The 17,915-nt window shown below is 38.9% G+C and overlaps 1 protein-coding gene across 9 annotated transcripts in view; it reads left to right on the plus strand.

Annotated features, from left to right (window-relative positions):
• The window catches only part of LOC101173688 (protein tyrosine phosphatase receptor type M), a 301,112-nt gene that overhangs the window by 282,330 nt on the left and 867 nt on the right, over positions 1–17,915 (plus strand). For 8 of the 9 annotated variants that reach the window (XM_078935433.1, XM_078935435.1, XM_078935434.1 and 5 more), the window contains 6 exons: positions 3,986–4,135; positions 5,588–5,761; positions 7,574–7,705; positions 10,088–10,213; positions 14,934–15,097; positions 15,289–15,424. In XM_078935433.1, the coding sequence (XP_078791559.1) occupies positions 3,986–4,135; positions 5,588–5,761; positions 7,574–7,705; positions 10,088–10,213; positions 14,934–15,097; positions 15,289–15,424 (882 nt within the window). Of the gene's footprint in view, positions 1–3,985; positions 4,136–5,587; positions 5,762–7,573; positions 7,706–7,952; positions 8,495–10,087; positions 10,214–14,933; positions 15,098–15,288; positions 15,425–17,915 lie in introns of those variants that run through there. The other variant, XR_013650742.1, reaches the window with a different exon arrangement.

Consider the following 17,915-nt stretch of genomic DNA (forward strand, 5'->3'; position numbering starts at 1 on the left):
ATAACTAACATAGTTAGCATAATTAGCATTTTAAGTAATGTGTTTTTCTGAGAGAGTTGATGCTGATCGCTATGCTAGCACTTTTAGCCACATTAGCATAGCTAGCATAGTTAGCATAATTAGCATATGCAGTTTTGACTAGCCATTATCAAAAGTGGGCGGTGGTGCGTAGAGTTGGGCTTGGAAGGCGGGTTGCGTCTGCGGGCCATACAACGCCGCTTGCGGCTTTAATTATTATTATTATTCCGCTTTCTATCTGCGCCTTTGAGCTCAAATTTGACCCCCGCCACATACCCGAAAACTCACCAAAATTGGCACACACCTGGGATAAATTGAAAATGAATTTTCGGCAAAGAGAACGTCACCCCCCCCACGACGATGACATCACGGCGAGCGTTCCCGTAAAAAAAATGAATGGGCCGAAAATCGCTTATGGGGCCAAAAAAAAATATTTTGAAATACAGTTACAAAACCAAAACATGCGTGTTGGAGATATCCCAAAGAAGTTATGAAATCATTATGGGATGGCCACACGACCTACGGCTTGGCGGCCATTTTGTGGCGAACTCAGAGAAATGGCGATTTTCGTGTTTTTTCACAATATGGGAAAACGACACTTTTGTTCAAGCGATTTTCACGAAATTGCACACACATGCCACAAACACGATTCTACAACTACCAAAGAAGTTTTGTTGACCTTTGACCTTGGGAAGGGGCGGCCATCTTGAATTTTCATAAAAAAGCACCTTTAGTAAGATATTCAAACGAAAACTCGTCCTAGGAATTTTCATCGATCTTTTTGAAACTTCTTGGGCATCAATGGCAATCAATTGTGGACAAAATGTTGGAATTAAAAGTTGTAGATCTTGAAACGCGTGCGCGTGGCGAATTCGCAACCGTCGCCATTTTAGCTAGCTTGCACATATTTTATCGGAATGTCGTGAAAATGAATTTATACGATTCCCTGGGCCACACTGAACAAAACGATGTCAGATACGACAAAATCGATAAAGGAATGTGGCCGTGGTAAACAAAAAACGATCACAAAAAAAAGTGCTGACTCGGCTAAAAAAAAAAAATTCGGATTTTTTTTTTATGAATCGGCTAGCGAAACCCAGATAACTTTGTCGGGTATATCCAAAGAAAGTTTTGAAATCATTACGTGATGGCGACACGACCTACGGTTTGGCGGCCATTTTGTGCCAAAATCGGCCATTTTGTGTTTTTCGCGTTTTTACACAATATGGAAAAAGGAACTTTTTTTTTGAGCGATTTTCACGAAATTTGACTCGCATGTCCGTAGCATAAGTCTACAATTACCTCTGGAGTTTCGTCGACCTTTGACCTCGGGAAAAGGCGACCATCTTGAATTTTCTATAAAAAACACCTGTGCCATTGGATTCAAACGTAAACTTGTCGTTGGAATTTTCAGCGATCGTCTCGAAAACTTTTTGGGCATCAATGGCAAGCTACTGTGGAAAAAATGTTGGAATTAGAAGTTGTAGATTTTAAACGGCGTGCGCGTGGCGAGCTAGCAAAGTGGCGCACTGTTATAACTCCCATGCATTTCAATACAATACAGTGAAAATTGAATGCATGCATTAATGCCTGAAACAGAATACATTGAAAAACACTGGATATGGACATATAAGGAATGTGGGCGTGGTTAGCATAAAACCACTGTTGCTAAGGACAACAAAAAATGTACTTTTACCGATTTGTCCGAAACTGACGTCAATCTGTTCGTCCTCCCGAGGGGACCAAAACATAAAATGGTTGCTATGGAGATAAAAACAACAGAAAAGCCGCCATTTTGGAAAAAGTGTTTTTTTTTATCAACTTATGACATATAGCTCTCACCAATGGAGGAATGTGTTTTTCTGAGTCAGTTGATGATGCTGATCGCTATGCTAGCACTTTTAGCTATGTTAGCATAACTAGCATAGTTAGCATAATTAGCATTTTAGGTAATGTGTTTTTCTGAGTCAGTTGATGATGCTGATCGCTATGCTAGCACTTTTAGCCACATTAGCATAGCTAGCATAGTTAGCATAATTAGCATTTTAGGTAATGTATTTTTCTGAGGCCATTGATGATGCTGATCGCAATGCTAGCACTTTAAGCCACATTAGCGTAGCTAGCATAGTTAGCATAATTAGCATTTTAGATACAGTGTTTTTCTGAGTCAGTTGATGATGTTGATCGCAATGCTAACACTTTTAGCCACATTAGCATAGTTAGCATTGTTAGCATAATTAGCAAATCCAGCCTTGACTAGCTTTTAATTTGCGGGCTGTGAGGGCGGTGAAGTCAGCGGTGGTGCGTAAAGTTGGGCGTGGGGGCGGGTTGCGTCTGCGGGCCATACAACGCCGCTTGCGGCTTTAATTGTATTTTCTTTTTCTAGTTATATGGCTTCAGCCATGGCTGAAGCCATATAAACACAAACTAACTGTACTGTACAGTCACATGTGGTTAACACTTTGAAACATTCAAAGGGCTTTATGGGAGTTTTAATTAAAAATGCATAGATTTGAAAACTTCAATTAGATGTTTGTTTTAATATGCTTCTAAGGCCCCATAAAGGGCTTACGTTGAAGGCATACAATTTAAAATTTAAGTTAGATTAAGAAAATTAAGAAACAGTGCATACATCATATACAGCATCAGTTTATTCCTATGGTTCTTCATGCAACTTAATGATAATTCTTTCCAAATGGCATTTAATAAGTTGCAGACCTAAACTAGCTTTCATAATTGTAGAGAAAATCCTGACACTGAATTTGGTATTAAGACTTTGAATTAGAGATTTGTGAGAGATATTTGAACTCATTTTATTGTTTGAACATGTTCCTGGCAAAAATTCCAGTTTTCTCCCGCTGTGGATATAAAGGTACTTTTCTGAACATTGACCATCTGGAGTTGTTTATTGTGTGGTTTAATGCATCATTTTATTGCAATTTCCTGTAAATGACAAGCAGCATTGGACTTAGTAGTCAAATGTTTTATAACTGACATGCAAACCAAATTTGAGCAACTGGAGAGCAAATGTTCAGTCATTCTCCTGAAGTTCAATGACCTATACCATGTACATTTTATCCTGCAGGCATTTTGGCTCATTGGCACATTTCCTTAGTCTTTAGCTTCAAAGCCAGTCTGTATCTTACTTAAATATGGCCATGGAAAAATATATTTTACTTTTATAAATAAAGTTTAGGAAATTTGTAATCCTGAAAACTTATAAATTGATGACCTGCTGATCCAGAACAGAGCAATCTAATCTTTGGGTCAACAGTTCACGTCTCTGTCTCCACTCAACGGTAATTTGCGACACATGTTTGCTTCAGTCTGTAAATCAGTGACCCCTGTGCAACGAGTGGATTTTGGTTCGAAGTGACAAGGAAGTGTCAGCAGAAAATGTCACTTCAGAATAGATTTGTATCAAGCTGTGTCATCAACTCAACCACTTGACTGAGTGACTTCAGGAGGAAGAGGAAGCAGAAATATTTTGCAATTTCTTGCCTCAGCTTACATGACTTGATGTACAGTGAGAGCTTCTTCTGTTGCTAGGTGTTTACTTTGGTTGACTGGCAGCTACCATTGACCCATATAAAAAGTATCAAGATGTAATAGGATCATTAAAATTCCTTTGAAAAGGCTAAAAGTTCCACAAAAATACTTAGTCAACAAAAAAAACTGAAAATATTCAAAAGTTTTAAATGAGAACTAAATCAGCAAAGAAAATACAAATATATACTGTACAAGGCAACAGTAAAACACATGGAATGACAAATATTAATCATAAAATAGGCTTTATTAAAATAAATATATAATAAAGTTGAGAAATCATCATGAAATTCTTAAAGCAAAACTGCTAAATAACGTCTCACAGTTTTGATTAAAAAGCAAAATGTGTCATTAGCTTTGGGGAAAATCTTCTAGCTCCAGGATACTTGATTGCTTTACAATGATGATGCTGTTTTTTCAGGAGCAATATGTCTTCATACACGATGCAATCTTGGAGGCGTGTCTATGTGGGGACACCATCATTCCTGCCAGCCAGCTGCGCTCTGTCTACTATGACATGAACCGCCTGGACCCGCAGACCAACTCCAGTCCTATTAAAGAGGAGTTTAGGGTAAGTCCTGCACAGGGACCATTTATTGCTAAAAGAGCACATTTATTTGAATACAAGGTAATTCTCAAAACAAACATGTTGTCACCTTATTTATGGTACAGTCCCCTTCTGGGACAACCAGGGTCTTTTTTTTTTACTTTTTTTTGTTCTGTGATAGTGGTTTCCCACTTTGGACCAATCAGTCTTTTATGACATAGCATCATCAAACAAGCTTCATTGCACTCACATCACAGGAGTCAAAGTGATTGCTAGTGCAATTAATTCAAAATGTTTTCAGGTATGTTCCGATCCGATCATGTGATCGGAAATTGGGCCAGATCCCGTAGATGCAGACATGATTGGAATTGGATGTTGTACCCTGATCAGGATTGAACATTTAATTTATTGTTATCATATTCAGTGCTTTATATTTTAAGCTTATTATTCCAGATAAATGCTCCAGTAGAAGTCTGTGTTTCATGAACGACTCGTGACATTTTATTCCTGTAAAGCGCAGAATGTGGCAGCAATTTGAGGAGGAGGCATACAAAAACAATTCGGTAAAGCAAGTTGTTCACAGATTTTGGACTTCCGGGATCAATGACTTTTAATAAACGTTTTCAACTGAGAGCAAGAGTCTCTGTTAGTCTGTCTTAACACAAACAATGACCTACAATGGCATTTTAATAAAAAAATATTGGGTGTTTATTTCTCTTTAATGTGAACGGCTCTCTCAGTGCTGCCGACAGACGGCAGGGAGATGCTGCATGCTCAAAGAAAATCTCTTTAACCCCTTAATACCCGAGCTCTTTTTGAATGCCTCTTTTTTAAATTCTCTTTGACAGAGCCCGGTTTATGCTGAATAATCGCTTTTTTGGTGAAGGTTAAAAAAAGAAAACCAAGAATCTGAAAAAAAAAAAAACATTAAATGGTTTCACTGATGTTGTCATATTTATATTACAACAACAATTTCAAAAGAAAGTCATCATTATCTTGAAGAATTTTTAATGGAGATTTGAATCACATGTGATCAAAAATGTTCTGAGGATCTTAAAGCTACAGTCACCAATTGTTCTCACATGACTAATTATCACGTATTTTTACTAGTTAATTGTTCGGAAAAAAAATTCTAGTTGATTGTTGCACTATTTTCACTTGATTGTTGAAGCTCCATCTGTTTTAGAATTAAAATATAAAAGAAGGCTCAGAAATAAAATAAAAAACAGGGAAAAATTGGATCTGTCTATTACATTTGTACACTTTTCAAACGTGTTGCAAAAGTACCGGATCAAGACTTGGTATTATTATCAAAATCACAAAAATCTTTATTGGATCTGGGCCAAAATAGTCGGATTGGGTCATCCCTAACTTTGATTGGTAATTACCATAGTGGCAAATAATAAGCACACTTGAGGCCCATTTCTCAATCATCAGGTCCCTTTCTAAATTATGATCTGGTTTTAAACTTGACAGACTCTAAATATGGTGACTCCCACACTCCGAGTGGAGGATTGCAGTATTGCCCTGCTGCCTCGAAACCATGAGAAGAACCGCTGCATGGATGTCCTGCCTCCTGATCGCTGCCTCCCCTTTCTGATCACCATTGATGGAGAGAGCTCCAACTACATCAATGCTGCCCTCATGGATGTAAGTTTGAAACAATATTAGGCCAGCATTTCTGATCAAAGCCCCTTAGGTGCCTCTGCCTGTTTGATGTGTGGTTTTTCTGACATTTAAGTCTTCCTGTCAAAATACTTAAAAAAAATCTTGATTTGGATGAGCCTTCCACATGGTAAACTTTTAGCAGGTCAGGGTTAGGTTTGTGTTGAACACACATTCAACATCTATGTGTATAACACCGTTTAGCTTATGAAAGTCTCTTTTGCACAGTTATTCTCAGTTGAATTTGAACAACAGCTGATTTGTATACAGGTTTAGCCATTTACTGATGCATAGTTATATTTCATGCTTGGTGTGAATGTTTCAGATATCCTGTAAATGTCCTACCCTATCTTTATTTTATTTTACCTTTAACCTTTTGACATTCAGAGGGAACAGCAAAGTGAGCATCTCATTGTACAGGGAAACCCATTTCCTTACTGTGCATATGACAATAAACCCTGCTGAATCCTTTTAAACATACTGGTAAAACATGCGTGCTAGTGTGTGTTTTAAAAAAGCCAGCGGGAGCAAAACAAGGTGTGTTGTGAGTCCTCATCTTCTGTATCTGAAATGATCAGCTGGGCTAAATTTCTATCAAACACGCCAGGTTCCCTTTCGTCATTGTAAGAGTCAGTCTCATTGCCGTGCAGCTCCTCATGAATGAAAGCTCGAAGAACAGTGCAAGCAGACACGTTAGCCCAAGCCTCTACAATCCATTCACAAAGTGTGGTGTAACTTGCCCGGTGCTGGCTTCAAGTCTTGGTGTGTTCACCATCTGTCATCCATCACTCCCACGCCGTTCTCAACCTCACTTTAAATGCTCTGTTCACACCGATGTCCAGTGGTTGAAGTTCCTTCGTCAAGCCTCCCGGAATGACAGCAAGCTCAGAGTTCATTTGTTCACTTGTTTTTATTCAAAGAAAAAGTCAACGCTCCCATCCCTCGCATAGGTGTGATTGCTAGTTTGGAAGATACTTCCTGTGGCTAAGCTACTCATACATGCATGCCTATTTAATGGAGTTCTGATTCTTTGGTTAGGGTTTTTTTTAATCTTTTTTACATGATTCCAATAGGCATATTTAAGTGCATAAATCTTTCAACCCATGGAATAAAAGCTGACATTCTGCACTTCAATGGCATCTGATTTGTTTTATTTAAAATCCACTGTGGTAATGTACAGAAACTAAATTAGAAAGAATATGTGATTTCCACAGCTTTATCGAGTTTACTGTCAAGGCTCTTAGAGTCCTGTTGATGCTGTACAGCTCCAAGCACATATAAATATATAAACATTCACACCTACCATGAAATATAGCTATGCATCAGTATATATATATATATATATATATATATAAATTTACACCCTGGTTACCCAAAAATGCATTACCTCTTTTAGTAATAGTAAAACCTGTTCCACACAAAAGGCCTTCTTTAGCTTTCATCTGTTCGCTCAGTTGTTGGTCAGGACAAGTTAAAAAAAAAGATAATTGAAAGATGAACATCTTCATAGGTGAGGGGGTTTTTGGCTCTGGTATGTATGTGAGTGGGTGACGTTTTTTGAAAAGGGTTGAAGTCTGTTAAAGCCAGGAGCCATAAACCTCATTACAAGCTGGCTGCACCAATTTAATCTGCAAAGAGATCGAGCCCAATCACAAAAAAGCTTCAGATCAGCAGATGGTCATTTTAGACTTTTTTTCAGAATAAATTGTTAATGTAACAAAGCGATAGTTTAGCAACCTTCAGTGTGTATTTTCATTTTGGTTCCCTGGACTTCAACATTTTTCTACTCTCCTCCAGAGTTACAAGCAGCCATCTGCATTCATTGTGACCCAGCACCCTCTGCCAAACACAGTAAAGGACTTCTGGAGATTGGTGCTGGACTACCACTGCACATCCATAGTAATGCTCAATGATGTGGATCCAGCTCAGGTAAGCTCAGCCTGACTTCACAGCTCTAACAAAAGTAGCACACACATTTACTCTGACACATTACTCAAGAGAACTACTAACAAGCAGCATAAAGCAGATCTGTTGTGAGAAGTGTGTCTACGCTCTGAGGGGTAAAACACATTGTAGATGTTTATGTATTCTGGGTAGACTTACAAAGAAGTAGATAGAAAAGAGGATACCGAAAGTGAAGACAGACAGACGAGAGCAATATTTCCTGCTTTCTCAGCTTGAAGCCCTGTCACTGCTCCCTGGGATCAAAGTCTGAGGCTGGGCTGCTCTTCCAGTCCAAATCCCATCTCACTTGATGACTCACTGACTGCCTGGCTAAGTAGAAAAGTCCTTTCATTCAATATTCTTATTGGAGCCAGCCAGTCATTCAGCCAGGAAAGAAGCTCAGGTGGGAAATATTGGGTGGGTGTGGGGTTGGTTAATGGTTGAAGCTTACCATATTCTCGATCAACAATTTTACTTAAACATCTGTTGAATCGGATAACTTTTGATAGACTTGTAATAAACTTCAAAAGTGGTACTGAAACAGCCACATCCACGGTGCATCTCTGTTTACTGCAAGATGAGAAGAAAATGCTTGTAATCCCTTCTGTAGAACGGGTTTCAGTGAGGCTGCAGTTTGCTGGGTGTGGTAATAGTGTCCACCTGTGGGCTCTGGACTATGTGACTGCATTGTAAAGAGCAAGAACATTTTTGTAACTCCCCCTCTCTAGCAGTGGCAGGGCACAACTGTCCATCATCATTTGAGGAATAATAAGGGTAAGGGTAAAGTTTTCTCTTTTGAAATTGTTCCCCATTCCATTCAATTCTATTTTATTTATGTAGCCCAATATCATGACAACAGTCATCTCAACAGGCTTCATGCCAATTGTATAGTAAACATAAAATCATAAAGAACATGAAGTCATAAAACTCAATAGGTAAATTCTAAACTAAACTCAACAGACAAAACTAAATTGGACATCCCTGCCCTTAGACCCTCATTCACCTTCACGTTAAGAAAAATCTCCTAAAAAAACTATTCTGGAAAAAAAAAGGACCTCAGGAGTGTCCACATGAAGGAGGGATCCTCCCCCAGGACGGACAGGCGATGTACCAGAACTCTTACAGACTTTGTAGTCTATTAAAGTGATGTGTCTGAAAAGATTATGACATCTATAGTATATTCTTTAAAGGTTTTGAGTTGCCACAGTTTAATCTTTAAGTTTTACCAAGATACATGCCCACCCATGCATCCATTTCTGAAACCTGCTTAATCCCCCTCACAGTGTTAACTGAATCCAGCCACTGTTGGGTGGATTACCAGTCCAGTTTAGGGCCACACAGACACACAACTACAAGCACTCACATTCACACCTATGGGACAATCATTAATCAACATTTGAAGCATGTTTTTGGACTGTGTTAGGAAACAAGTGCCCAGAGTACATACACACATGCACGAGGAGAATATGCAGACTCCACACATAAAGAACCCAGCTGAAACATGAACCCGGGTCTTCTCCCTGTGAGGAGAGAGTTCTTACTATTACACTATGTTTAAAACCATTGATTTGCTTTTCAAATAAGATGTCCTTCAACATCTTGAAGTGTTATTTAAGGTTTTGGGACATTCTGAAGCTATGCATTGATTGGGTCCCCTTGCTTTAAAACCATGACATGAAAACATGAGCTTCAGAAAGACAAATTATTTGTTCTCTTTAAAATGACTAGACTTAAAATTTTCTTTATTAAAAAGTTTCGCCACTTATCCAACTGACTTCAGTAGTCTTTAAATCTTTTTTTTTTTTTTTAAATCTTGAAGATTTTAAGTCCTGTTGCCATGAATCATCTGCAAGACAAAGTTACCTTGATTAATGGGAACCTTCACTGACTCTTCAAAATACTACTTTTTAATTTGGCTGTTAGACTTTCTGCAAATCTATTATCAAGTCTCCTTCAGTTCATAAGAAAAGATCTTCCTCTAAAATGTACCTTTGACACGCGAGTCTTTCTTATATCAGACATGCTCTCATTACACATATTTATACAACAATAGCATCGGAGCTGCCAGGCCACTGAGAGCAATGTGCGGTTCACAATCTAGCAACACTTAAACATATGGGCAGGTAGAGTGGAAACCACACCTGATTTGGTCAAATATGTGTTTCAAACGGTCACTGAATTTAATTTTAACAAAATCACTCTTTACATAAAATAGTTTTTTTGGTCTTTTGGTGTCTTAGATATTTTTTTACACAAGCCAGTCGATGTCATTAACATCAACACATTATTTTAAACTATGAGGTCAACCATGAAACAAAAAAAAAAATACTTTATTTTTCTCTGTCTTTGTGTTTGTCTTGTCTGTAGTTGTGTCCACAGTACTGGCCAGAAAATGGAGTTCACCGTCACGGACCTATCCAGGTGGAGTTTGTCTCTGCAGACTTAGAGGAGGACATTATCAGTAGAATATTCCGGATCTACAATGCAGCTAGGGTAAAGTCTTTCTTCTCATTTTTCTTTGACATTTTACTGCTTTTCTTCACTGCATGCTGATAAGTCTTTTTTCTTCTTCTTCTAATGACTGTAGTCATTTCACAAACACACATAACCCTTGTGCTATCTTAGATGACCCCCCCCCTTCCATTAACGTGTTCCCCCTACCATGACAAAGGTGGATAAAGGTGGAAAGATTTCATGTAATCCATGGACACCAGTGAAGATCACAAATCATTGGAGAAAAAAAGTTCAGCGCAATCCACCAGCCAATCAAAATCCTCACTGAGAAGTACGGGGCTTGATTGACATGTAGATTGGCCAATCGGACATCGTCTGAAGCATACATCACTGCAAATGCACATTATGTTCTTTAAAGGATGATACCGCGGCCGCGTGTGGGAGGAGTTACTGGTTCTGCTCTGATCGCTGCATGGAGCGATGTGTTTGTCAATGCATGGTAGACACTGAGAATGTGGAGAGATCAGGTTTATTATTTTGAAGAGTTCTACTTGGTAATCATGTTTCCATGTTTGAGTTCATAAAATCATCCCAGAGAAAGTCTCTGCTTCAACTCCTGCAGGGAAAGCTGCGTCTCAATCTGACGCCCGTGTTTGCATCTCTCTGACAGAGTTTGATGCCAAAGCCCCTCCTCCGCCTCTCCACCTGCTTTTCCTCTCTACCTGTTCACCTGTTCACATCCTCTGTAGCTGAGAGTTGTTTCCCCCGCGCTCCTCAGTGTGTCCGACACAGAGAGCGCAAAATACGGTAGTCGGGTCGCTCCAGCGCAGCACAAGGATGAAAGAACCGGACGCAGGTTATAGCGGGGATAGAGCGGGTTAAGCAAATGAATGGAAGAAGGCGGCCCGCTGAAGAAATATTCAATATTTTAAACATTTTATTATTAGTCTGAACTATCTTTTATTTAGAAAAATCTTTTATTTTATCAGTCCAGTACGAAAAAAAACATCAACAAAAGCTGTGTTGGCCGGTTTTTGGCTGGGTCTGGCGGTTTTCAGATGACTTTTCGGCTGGAAACCTGTGACTATCTGGCAACGCTGGCGCGAACTCAGTCTGTCATCAGTCTCTTCCCCGCGGCACGTCAAGTTCCCGGCAGAAGATCGGAGTGTTTATTGAAGTCGCCCCACGTGTCTCCTCCTGCTATCAGCTCTGCAGGTCTCGCCCGATAAATACGAGCTCATTAAGGAAGCTGTTTTTTACGCGGCTCGCACTTCGTACGGAGCCATCAGCGCCTTTGAAATGCCATGATAAATGAACAGACTAAAATAAAATTTAATTATTATAAAATACTCATTATTTTCCAAAGTCACAGGGAGCCGCAAGAGAAGGATGAAAGAGCCACATGTGGCTCCGGAGCCATGGGTTGCCGACCCCTGGTCTAGTGGGTCTGGATGACCCAACTCCCAACGTTACTAGGATAGGATAGCACAAGGGTTAACCGTAAGCCCTTTTCAGTGTATGTAGCAAGTCATGATTGGCAGACTGGTAGACAATACCTCAACTGTAAAAGAAATTAGAAAAATTGGAAGTTATCAGTTTTTGTAAACTTACAATTTTTTTCAAAACACAGAAAAATTTACATTGAATACACACACTATATAATAATAATAATAACTTCTTTGTTTAAATGCAACCAATTCACCTTTTTAGGTATTTGTTTCAAGCCTATTGATTACTAAAACTATATAGAATATTTTTAATTTAAAATATCCCTGCTTATTTTAGAAATAGATTTCTGATTGATATCTTTCTACCCAATCCATTTGGGTAGAAAGTGTATGAATGTGTGTGTGAATGTGTGTGTGACTGGGTTGATGGGTCTGTGACTGTAAAGCGCTTTGTCCTTGTAGGAAGAAAGGCGCCATATAAGTATACACCATTCATTTTCCAGACCTCCTTAAACCCTGACACAGGGTTGCTGGAGCCTATCCCAGCCACTGTTGGGTAAAAGTGGTGGATACCCGCTGGGTGGTTTGCTGGTCCATCCAGGGCCACACAGAAACAAACAACCACATGCACTCAAAATCACACCTTAAGGGAAAATTTAGAATAATAATAATAATAATAATAATGGATTGGATTTATCTGCGCTTTTCAAGACACCCAAAGCGCTTACATTGTGTCCATTACTCATTCACTCCTCATTCATACTTGGTGATGGTAGCTACTGTTGTAGCCACAGCTGCCCTGGGGCAGACTGACAGAGGCGTGGCTGCCAGTTGGCGCCTACGGCCCCTCTGACCATCACCGGGATCATTCATGCACATCCACACACCAGTGGAGCCACACTGGAGGCAAGGAGGGTGAAGTGTCTTGCCCAAGGACACAACGACAGAATCTAATCACAACCCTACCGTGCAGCCTATCATTATAATTTATAATAATTTGCAATCTTTTTTTTAATGTATAGGCTTTTTTTCTATCCAGGATGTTTTCTTGAAAGGCATTTAAAGCCCAAATTATCCATATTAACATTTTACAGAAATTTAGATGCACATGGCACGTCTTTGAGTCAATACAGCTGATTTATTTAATTTGCCCACAATCCTAAACAAGTTTTTGCAATAACTAAAGCAGTGTTTTTCAACCAGTGCGCCACGGCACACTAGCCGTGAGATACGGTCAGGTTTGCCGTGGGAAATTACCCATTTTCACTGATCTAAAAACATTTTCCATCTCCAGGATATCAGCTCCGTGTTCATCCAAACAGGCCCTGATGAAACTCTGAGTATTTAGGAAAATGGTAAAATACTTTTTTCTTTTTGTTTATTTGATTCTATTAAAGACATTTTGATAAAAATGACGGTACCACGATTTAGCCGTAGCTTCAGCTGTTTTAGGAAAAGTCCTGCCTCTTTAACTGTCTCCACCAATCATTCTTGGAGGCTTAATCACATGTCATCAGTCTGACCAATCAGAAGTGCTTAAAGTCTTCACTTCCTTGTTCTGATTCTGCTCATAAAGTCTCTCAGTTCCGACAAAAACACCAGCTAAAGCTCGTCTTTAGCGGTGTAGCTTTCCACAGAATCCGGTGTCAGACCGTGGAACAAGAGAACAAAACAATGAAGCTCAGAGAAGAGAGTCTGTCTGCATCACTACATCTCCCAGGATGCATTAGGTTAAAGTGACAGCGCTCAAGGAGATCTGTTGTTAAACGTCTTGAAACCAATTAACACACATCAAACTGTTTTTCAATCTTCTTGATGAAATCAGAGGTCAGAGGTCAACAGTTTAGTTCTCCTTCAAGGTTTGTGTTTCTTAACAGCCAAACATCCCAGAGTTTGGTCCAAGTCATCTTTCTAACTGAAACACTTTTCTAATTACGTCTGGATTATTTTAGATGTTAAACTTAAGAGGTAATAACAACATTTAAGAAACAGGATTAAGGTGAATTGGCCATCAGACACAATTAAAGTCAGGCGGTTGAGCAGGTTGTCCAATGATTGAAGGGTCGGCGGTTCGATCCCCACTCCCCCCAGCCAAATGTCATTGTGTCCTTGGGCAAGACACTTCACCCTCCTTGCCTCCAGTGTGGCTCCACTGGTGTATGGATGTGTATGAATGTCCCGGTGATGGTCAGAGGGGCCGTAGGCGCGAACTGGCAGCCATGCCTCTGTCAGTCTGCCCCAGGGCAGCTGTGGCTACAACCATAGCTACCATCACCAAGTATGAATGAGGAGTGAATGAATAATGGACACAATGTAAACGCTTTGAGTGTCTTGACAAGCGCAGATAAATCTAATCCAATGTTATTATTATTAAAATCATCTAAAAAATATATATATTTTTGTTAAAGTTTTCAAAGACTTCATCTTTGATTAAGACAAAAGAAAAACTGATTAAAACTCCAACATGTTCACTTTTTGTTTAGCTACAGAAAACATAAATATAATGTTAGTCTTTTTGTATAAAATATATCAAACATATTGTGATCATATTGTTCAAAAATTACAGTTGCCTTTGCACCAACATTGAAAAAAATATTTGAAAAATAAATCACTATTTAGAAAGAACATGTTTTTTTTGTGAGGTTACATCAAATTCCATGTTAATAAACTGAAGGGAAAAACAACTACCAGGGTAAAATGTCAAATAACTTTACTGAACATTATCATTGAATACTAACTTCACTTTTATTCCATCTTTTAGAAAAAACAGCTGCAACTTCCAGCTTTTTCTGCCACAATTATCACAAAAATGCACGTGAGATTGTAGGGACTTTACATCAATACAGTCTATAGAGTTTCTTCTACTTTTAAATTTTGGATGCTGGAGTGCCGCAGGATTTTTGTCAAGGATAAAGTGTGCCGTGGCTCAAAAGAGGTTGAAAAACACTGAGCTAAAGTATGATATACCAACCTTTCTTACTTAGTGTTCAAAGCTTTTGCTCCACAGAACTATTCTGCATGAACACTTTATCTTCACAGTTTGCTCACAGTTGTCATTGCTAATTCCCTATAATAACATAATACATTGTTCTCAGTGCTACTGCATCGGAATTATAACACATTTTCATCACACCACTGACAACTTTCATGAATTGATACTTCTCACTGTCCACTTTGTGAATAACTCACATAACTGTCTCTAGCAGCAGATCTCTTCATACATTTTCTTATGAAATCTACGTTTTATGTCATGTGTAGTAAAGAGAATGTGTTATAACTCAGGATGACCAGTTTTTGTTGTTGTCCTCCAGCCTCAGGATGGCTACCGGATGGTGCAGCAGTTCCAGTTTCTGGGGTGGCCCATGTACAGAGACACCCCCATGTCCAAACGCTCCTTCCTGAAACTCATTCGACAAGTGGACAAGTGGCAGGAGGAGTATGATGGGGGAGAGGGTCGCACTGTGGTGCACTGCCTGTATGTTTGCTCAGCTTTAATTCAGCAGGGACTTGAGTCAGTGGTGGAGGTGGAAATAAAACATCTCCACCTACTGACAAAAAATCATTACTGCAACAAAATCACCACAAATATATACTTTTCTGAAACTTGTCTGTCAGTTTTTTAAATGTGTCTTTTGTTGTACTCCTGAATCTGTCTGACATCGACAGAAATGGAGGCGGTCGCAGCGGGACCTTCTGTGCCATCAGCATTGTGTGTGAAATGCTGCAGCACCAGCGCTCTGTAGATGTTTTCCATGCTGTCAAAACACTGAGGAACAACAAACCTAACATGGTGGACCTACTGGTGAGGAACAACTTTGCTCGAATCAAATAATAAAGTAAAAAAAAATCTCTATTTTTGTTATTTTATTTTTTTATGGCATAACTTATTGTAAGTTATTTAGAATTAAATATTTTCAGATAGGGATCACATAATATCTGATGCTTTGAAATGTCTCTGTTACTGATGTAGGTGGTCTTAAAATTAGGTAATCTCACATTGACCATACAACCAGTGTTACCAGATTGGGTGGTTTTGATTCTAAATCTTTTGGGGAAAAACTGCTTTGGGCACAATTTGGGCGGGTTTGGTTCTGTAATAATTTTGATTCATTTTTTAAATAAATTTCAACCGAGGACGAGCAGTCAGGTGAGGCAGATAAGCCTCACTTGTAAAAATGCTGAGGAACTGATAGTAAAATAAAAATATGCGAATCAGTAAAAGCTGATTCACTGTGAAGAATGCCGAAAGGTGAATAATGTGCTCATAAATGTAAATTCTACGTATGACTTTTATCATTTTTATTGTCAAACTGAAGAGCCATGCCATGACCCATCCAAACTCCGTTAAATGCGTACCTTTAGTTTTCTAATCATTTTCTAATACAATGCTTTATTATTTTTTTATACATTGTAGACACTGTTACATGACCTAGATATACTGTTTACTTAGGTTTTATAGGCTCTGATATTTTCTCTCAGTTCAATAAAATGAACCAAGGCTTAATTAAACAAAAAAAAATGTAGTTACTTGCACATACACGCAGTCGCACACGCATAGTTGAGATCGAAGTTCAGACACGCCCTCATTGCTGCAGTCACATTGCTTTCCAAACTGGTTCAAAGATGAGACAAAAAGAAATGCTGTAAGAAGTCTTTCCATCCCCGAGGAACAGCACGTTAGCAGAGACCCGCCCAGATTACTGATGCGTCGTTTGCGAATGAAACAACTCTGAAGTGGGCTCTTTGGTATGAACGACAACAGCCTTTCTTACTTTATTTTTCTCTCTAGCTGTACGTGACTTTGTCTCTAGTCAATATCAGTTAGTACTCGACGTGCTGCGCACGCGGGGGATATTTCCGCAGACTTGCAGAAGTGCAGAACTGTGAGTCATTAAATAGTTCCTTGTGTTTTCAAAAGTGGCTTATTTTCTGATTGGATAGATATGAATAACAGCGTAATTTTTTTCGTACCACATCTCGCTTTCAGCAGTGGCATAGACCACATGTGTTGTAACTTATTTTGTGTCATTGTTCACACTGTTGTCTGTATTCAAATAAAGCCAGGTTATGTCTTGATAGGAAGAAAGTAGAGGATTAGTAATTCAATTAGAATATTGATCCAGTAAGTAAAGTAATCGATTACGTTTTAGAAATAATTTACCCAACACTGTTATATGATTGGTTATGCAACTTGGACATTGAATTTTATTCTTTTAGCTATAATTAAAGTTTATTTATTTATATGGCGAAGTTAAACAAGGTGCCGTAAAATAAAAGGATTATCTAAAGATTTAAAAACAAATTAAAGAATGAACTCTAAAATCCACAGGTAGCCAGTCAAGGGTAGCCGGGATGGGAGTGAACTCCGTTCTGGATCAGCTAGAGATGTTAGAGGGATGACTGGCCTATTCGAAAATAAATATAATAATAGTTACAGCTATAGTAGTTCTAGAGATATAGAGGGAATGGCAAAGATTGGTTCAATATGACGAAAGGGTAACTTAAGGAATGTGTCACAAAAATCCAAAATGGCCCAAAATCTTAGTAGACTGATTAGGGTGGTCCAGTTTTGATTTTTTTTTTCTAGCATTCACAAAATCTAAGGGGGAAAAAAGTTTCTATGACTTACTGTGTGATAGAATCTGGCCCAAACACATTTTTTTTTTTTCGTAAACTTTATTTATCCCTCAATGGGGAAATTCTTCTCCGCATTTGACCCATCCCCTGGGGGAGCGGGGAGCTGCAACTGAACTGCGCTCGGGAGGCAGTAGTCCTTGCCTAAGGACCCTCACTAGGTGATGTTAACTGCTCGTCATTGATATGGTAATTGCCCCCAGTACCATTGTTTCTTCCCCTCCGGGAATCGAACCCTGGAGTCCTGCATGGTAGCCGCTCACCTTACCAACCGAGCTACTCAGCCGCTATTTTGCACAATATCTAACCACCACGCTTCATAACATCACTTTTTTTAGTTTGTCTCATTGATTTCCTGTAAGAAATTTGGGCTGGCCAGCCCTAGTCTTATATTACCATCCTTCAACTGGAATTGATGGCATGGCCCACTCAGAGCACTGATATAAAGATCAAAAAGTGTGCTTGAGATTACACTAAAAAAAGGAATGATGTAAAAAAAGCCTAAATCACCAAAATATTTGTGATGAGTTCTCTCAAATGTTTGAATCTACCAGCTAATTTCCATTAAAAAGTCTGCAATAGTACCTATGAAAATTGATGTTTTTTTCACTGGTAAAGGTTTGTCTCACTAAATATTAATTTGACTAAATGTATTTATT

The sequence above is a fragment of the Oryzias latipes genome, chromosome 17 (assembly GCF_053564925.1).
Source record: "Oryzias latipes strain Hd-rR chromosome 17, Olatipes_Hd-rR_3.1".
Lineage (NCBI taxonomy): Eukaryota > Metazoa > Chordata > Actinopteri > Beloniformes > Adrianichthyidae > Oryzias > Oryzias latipes.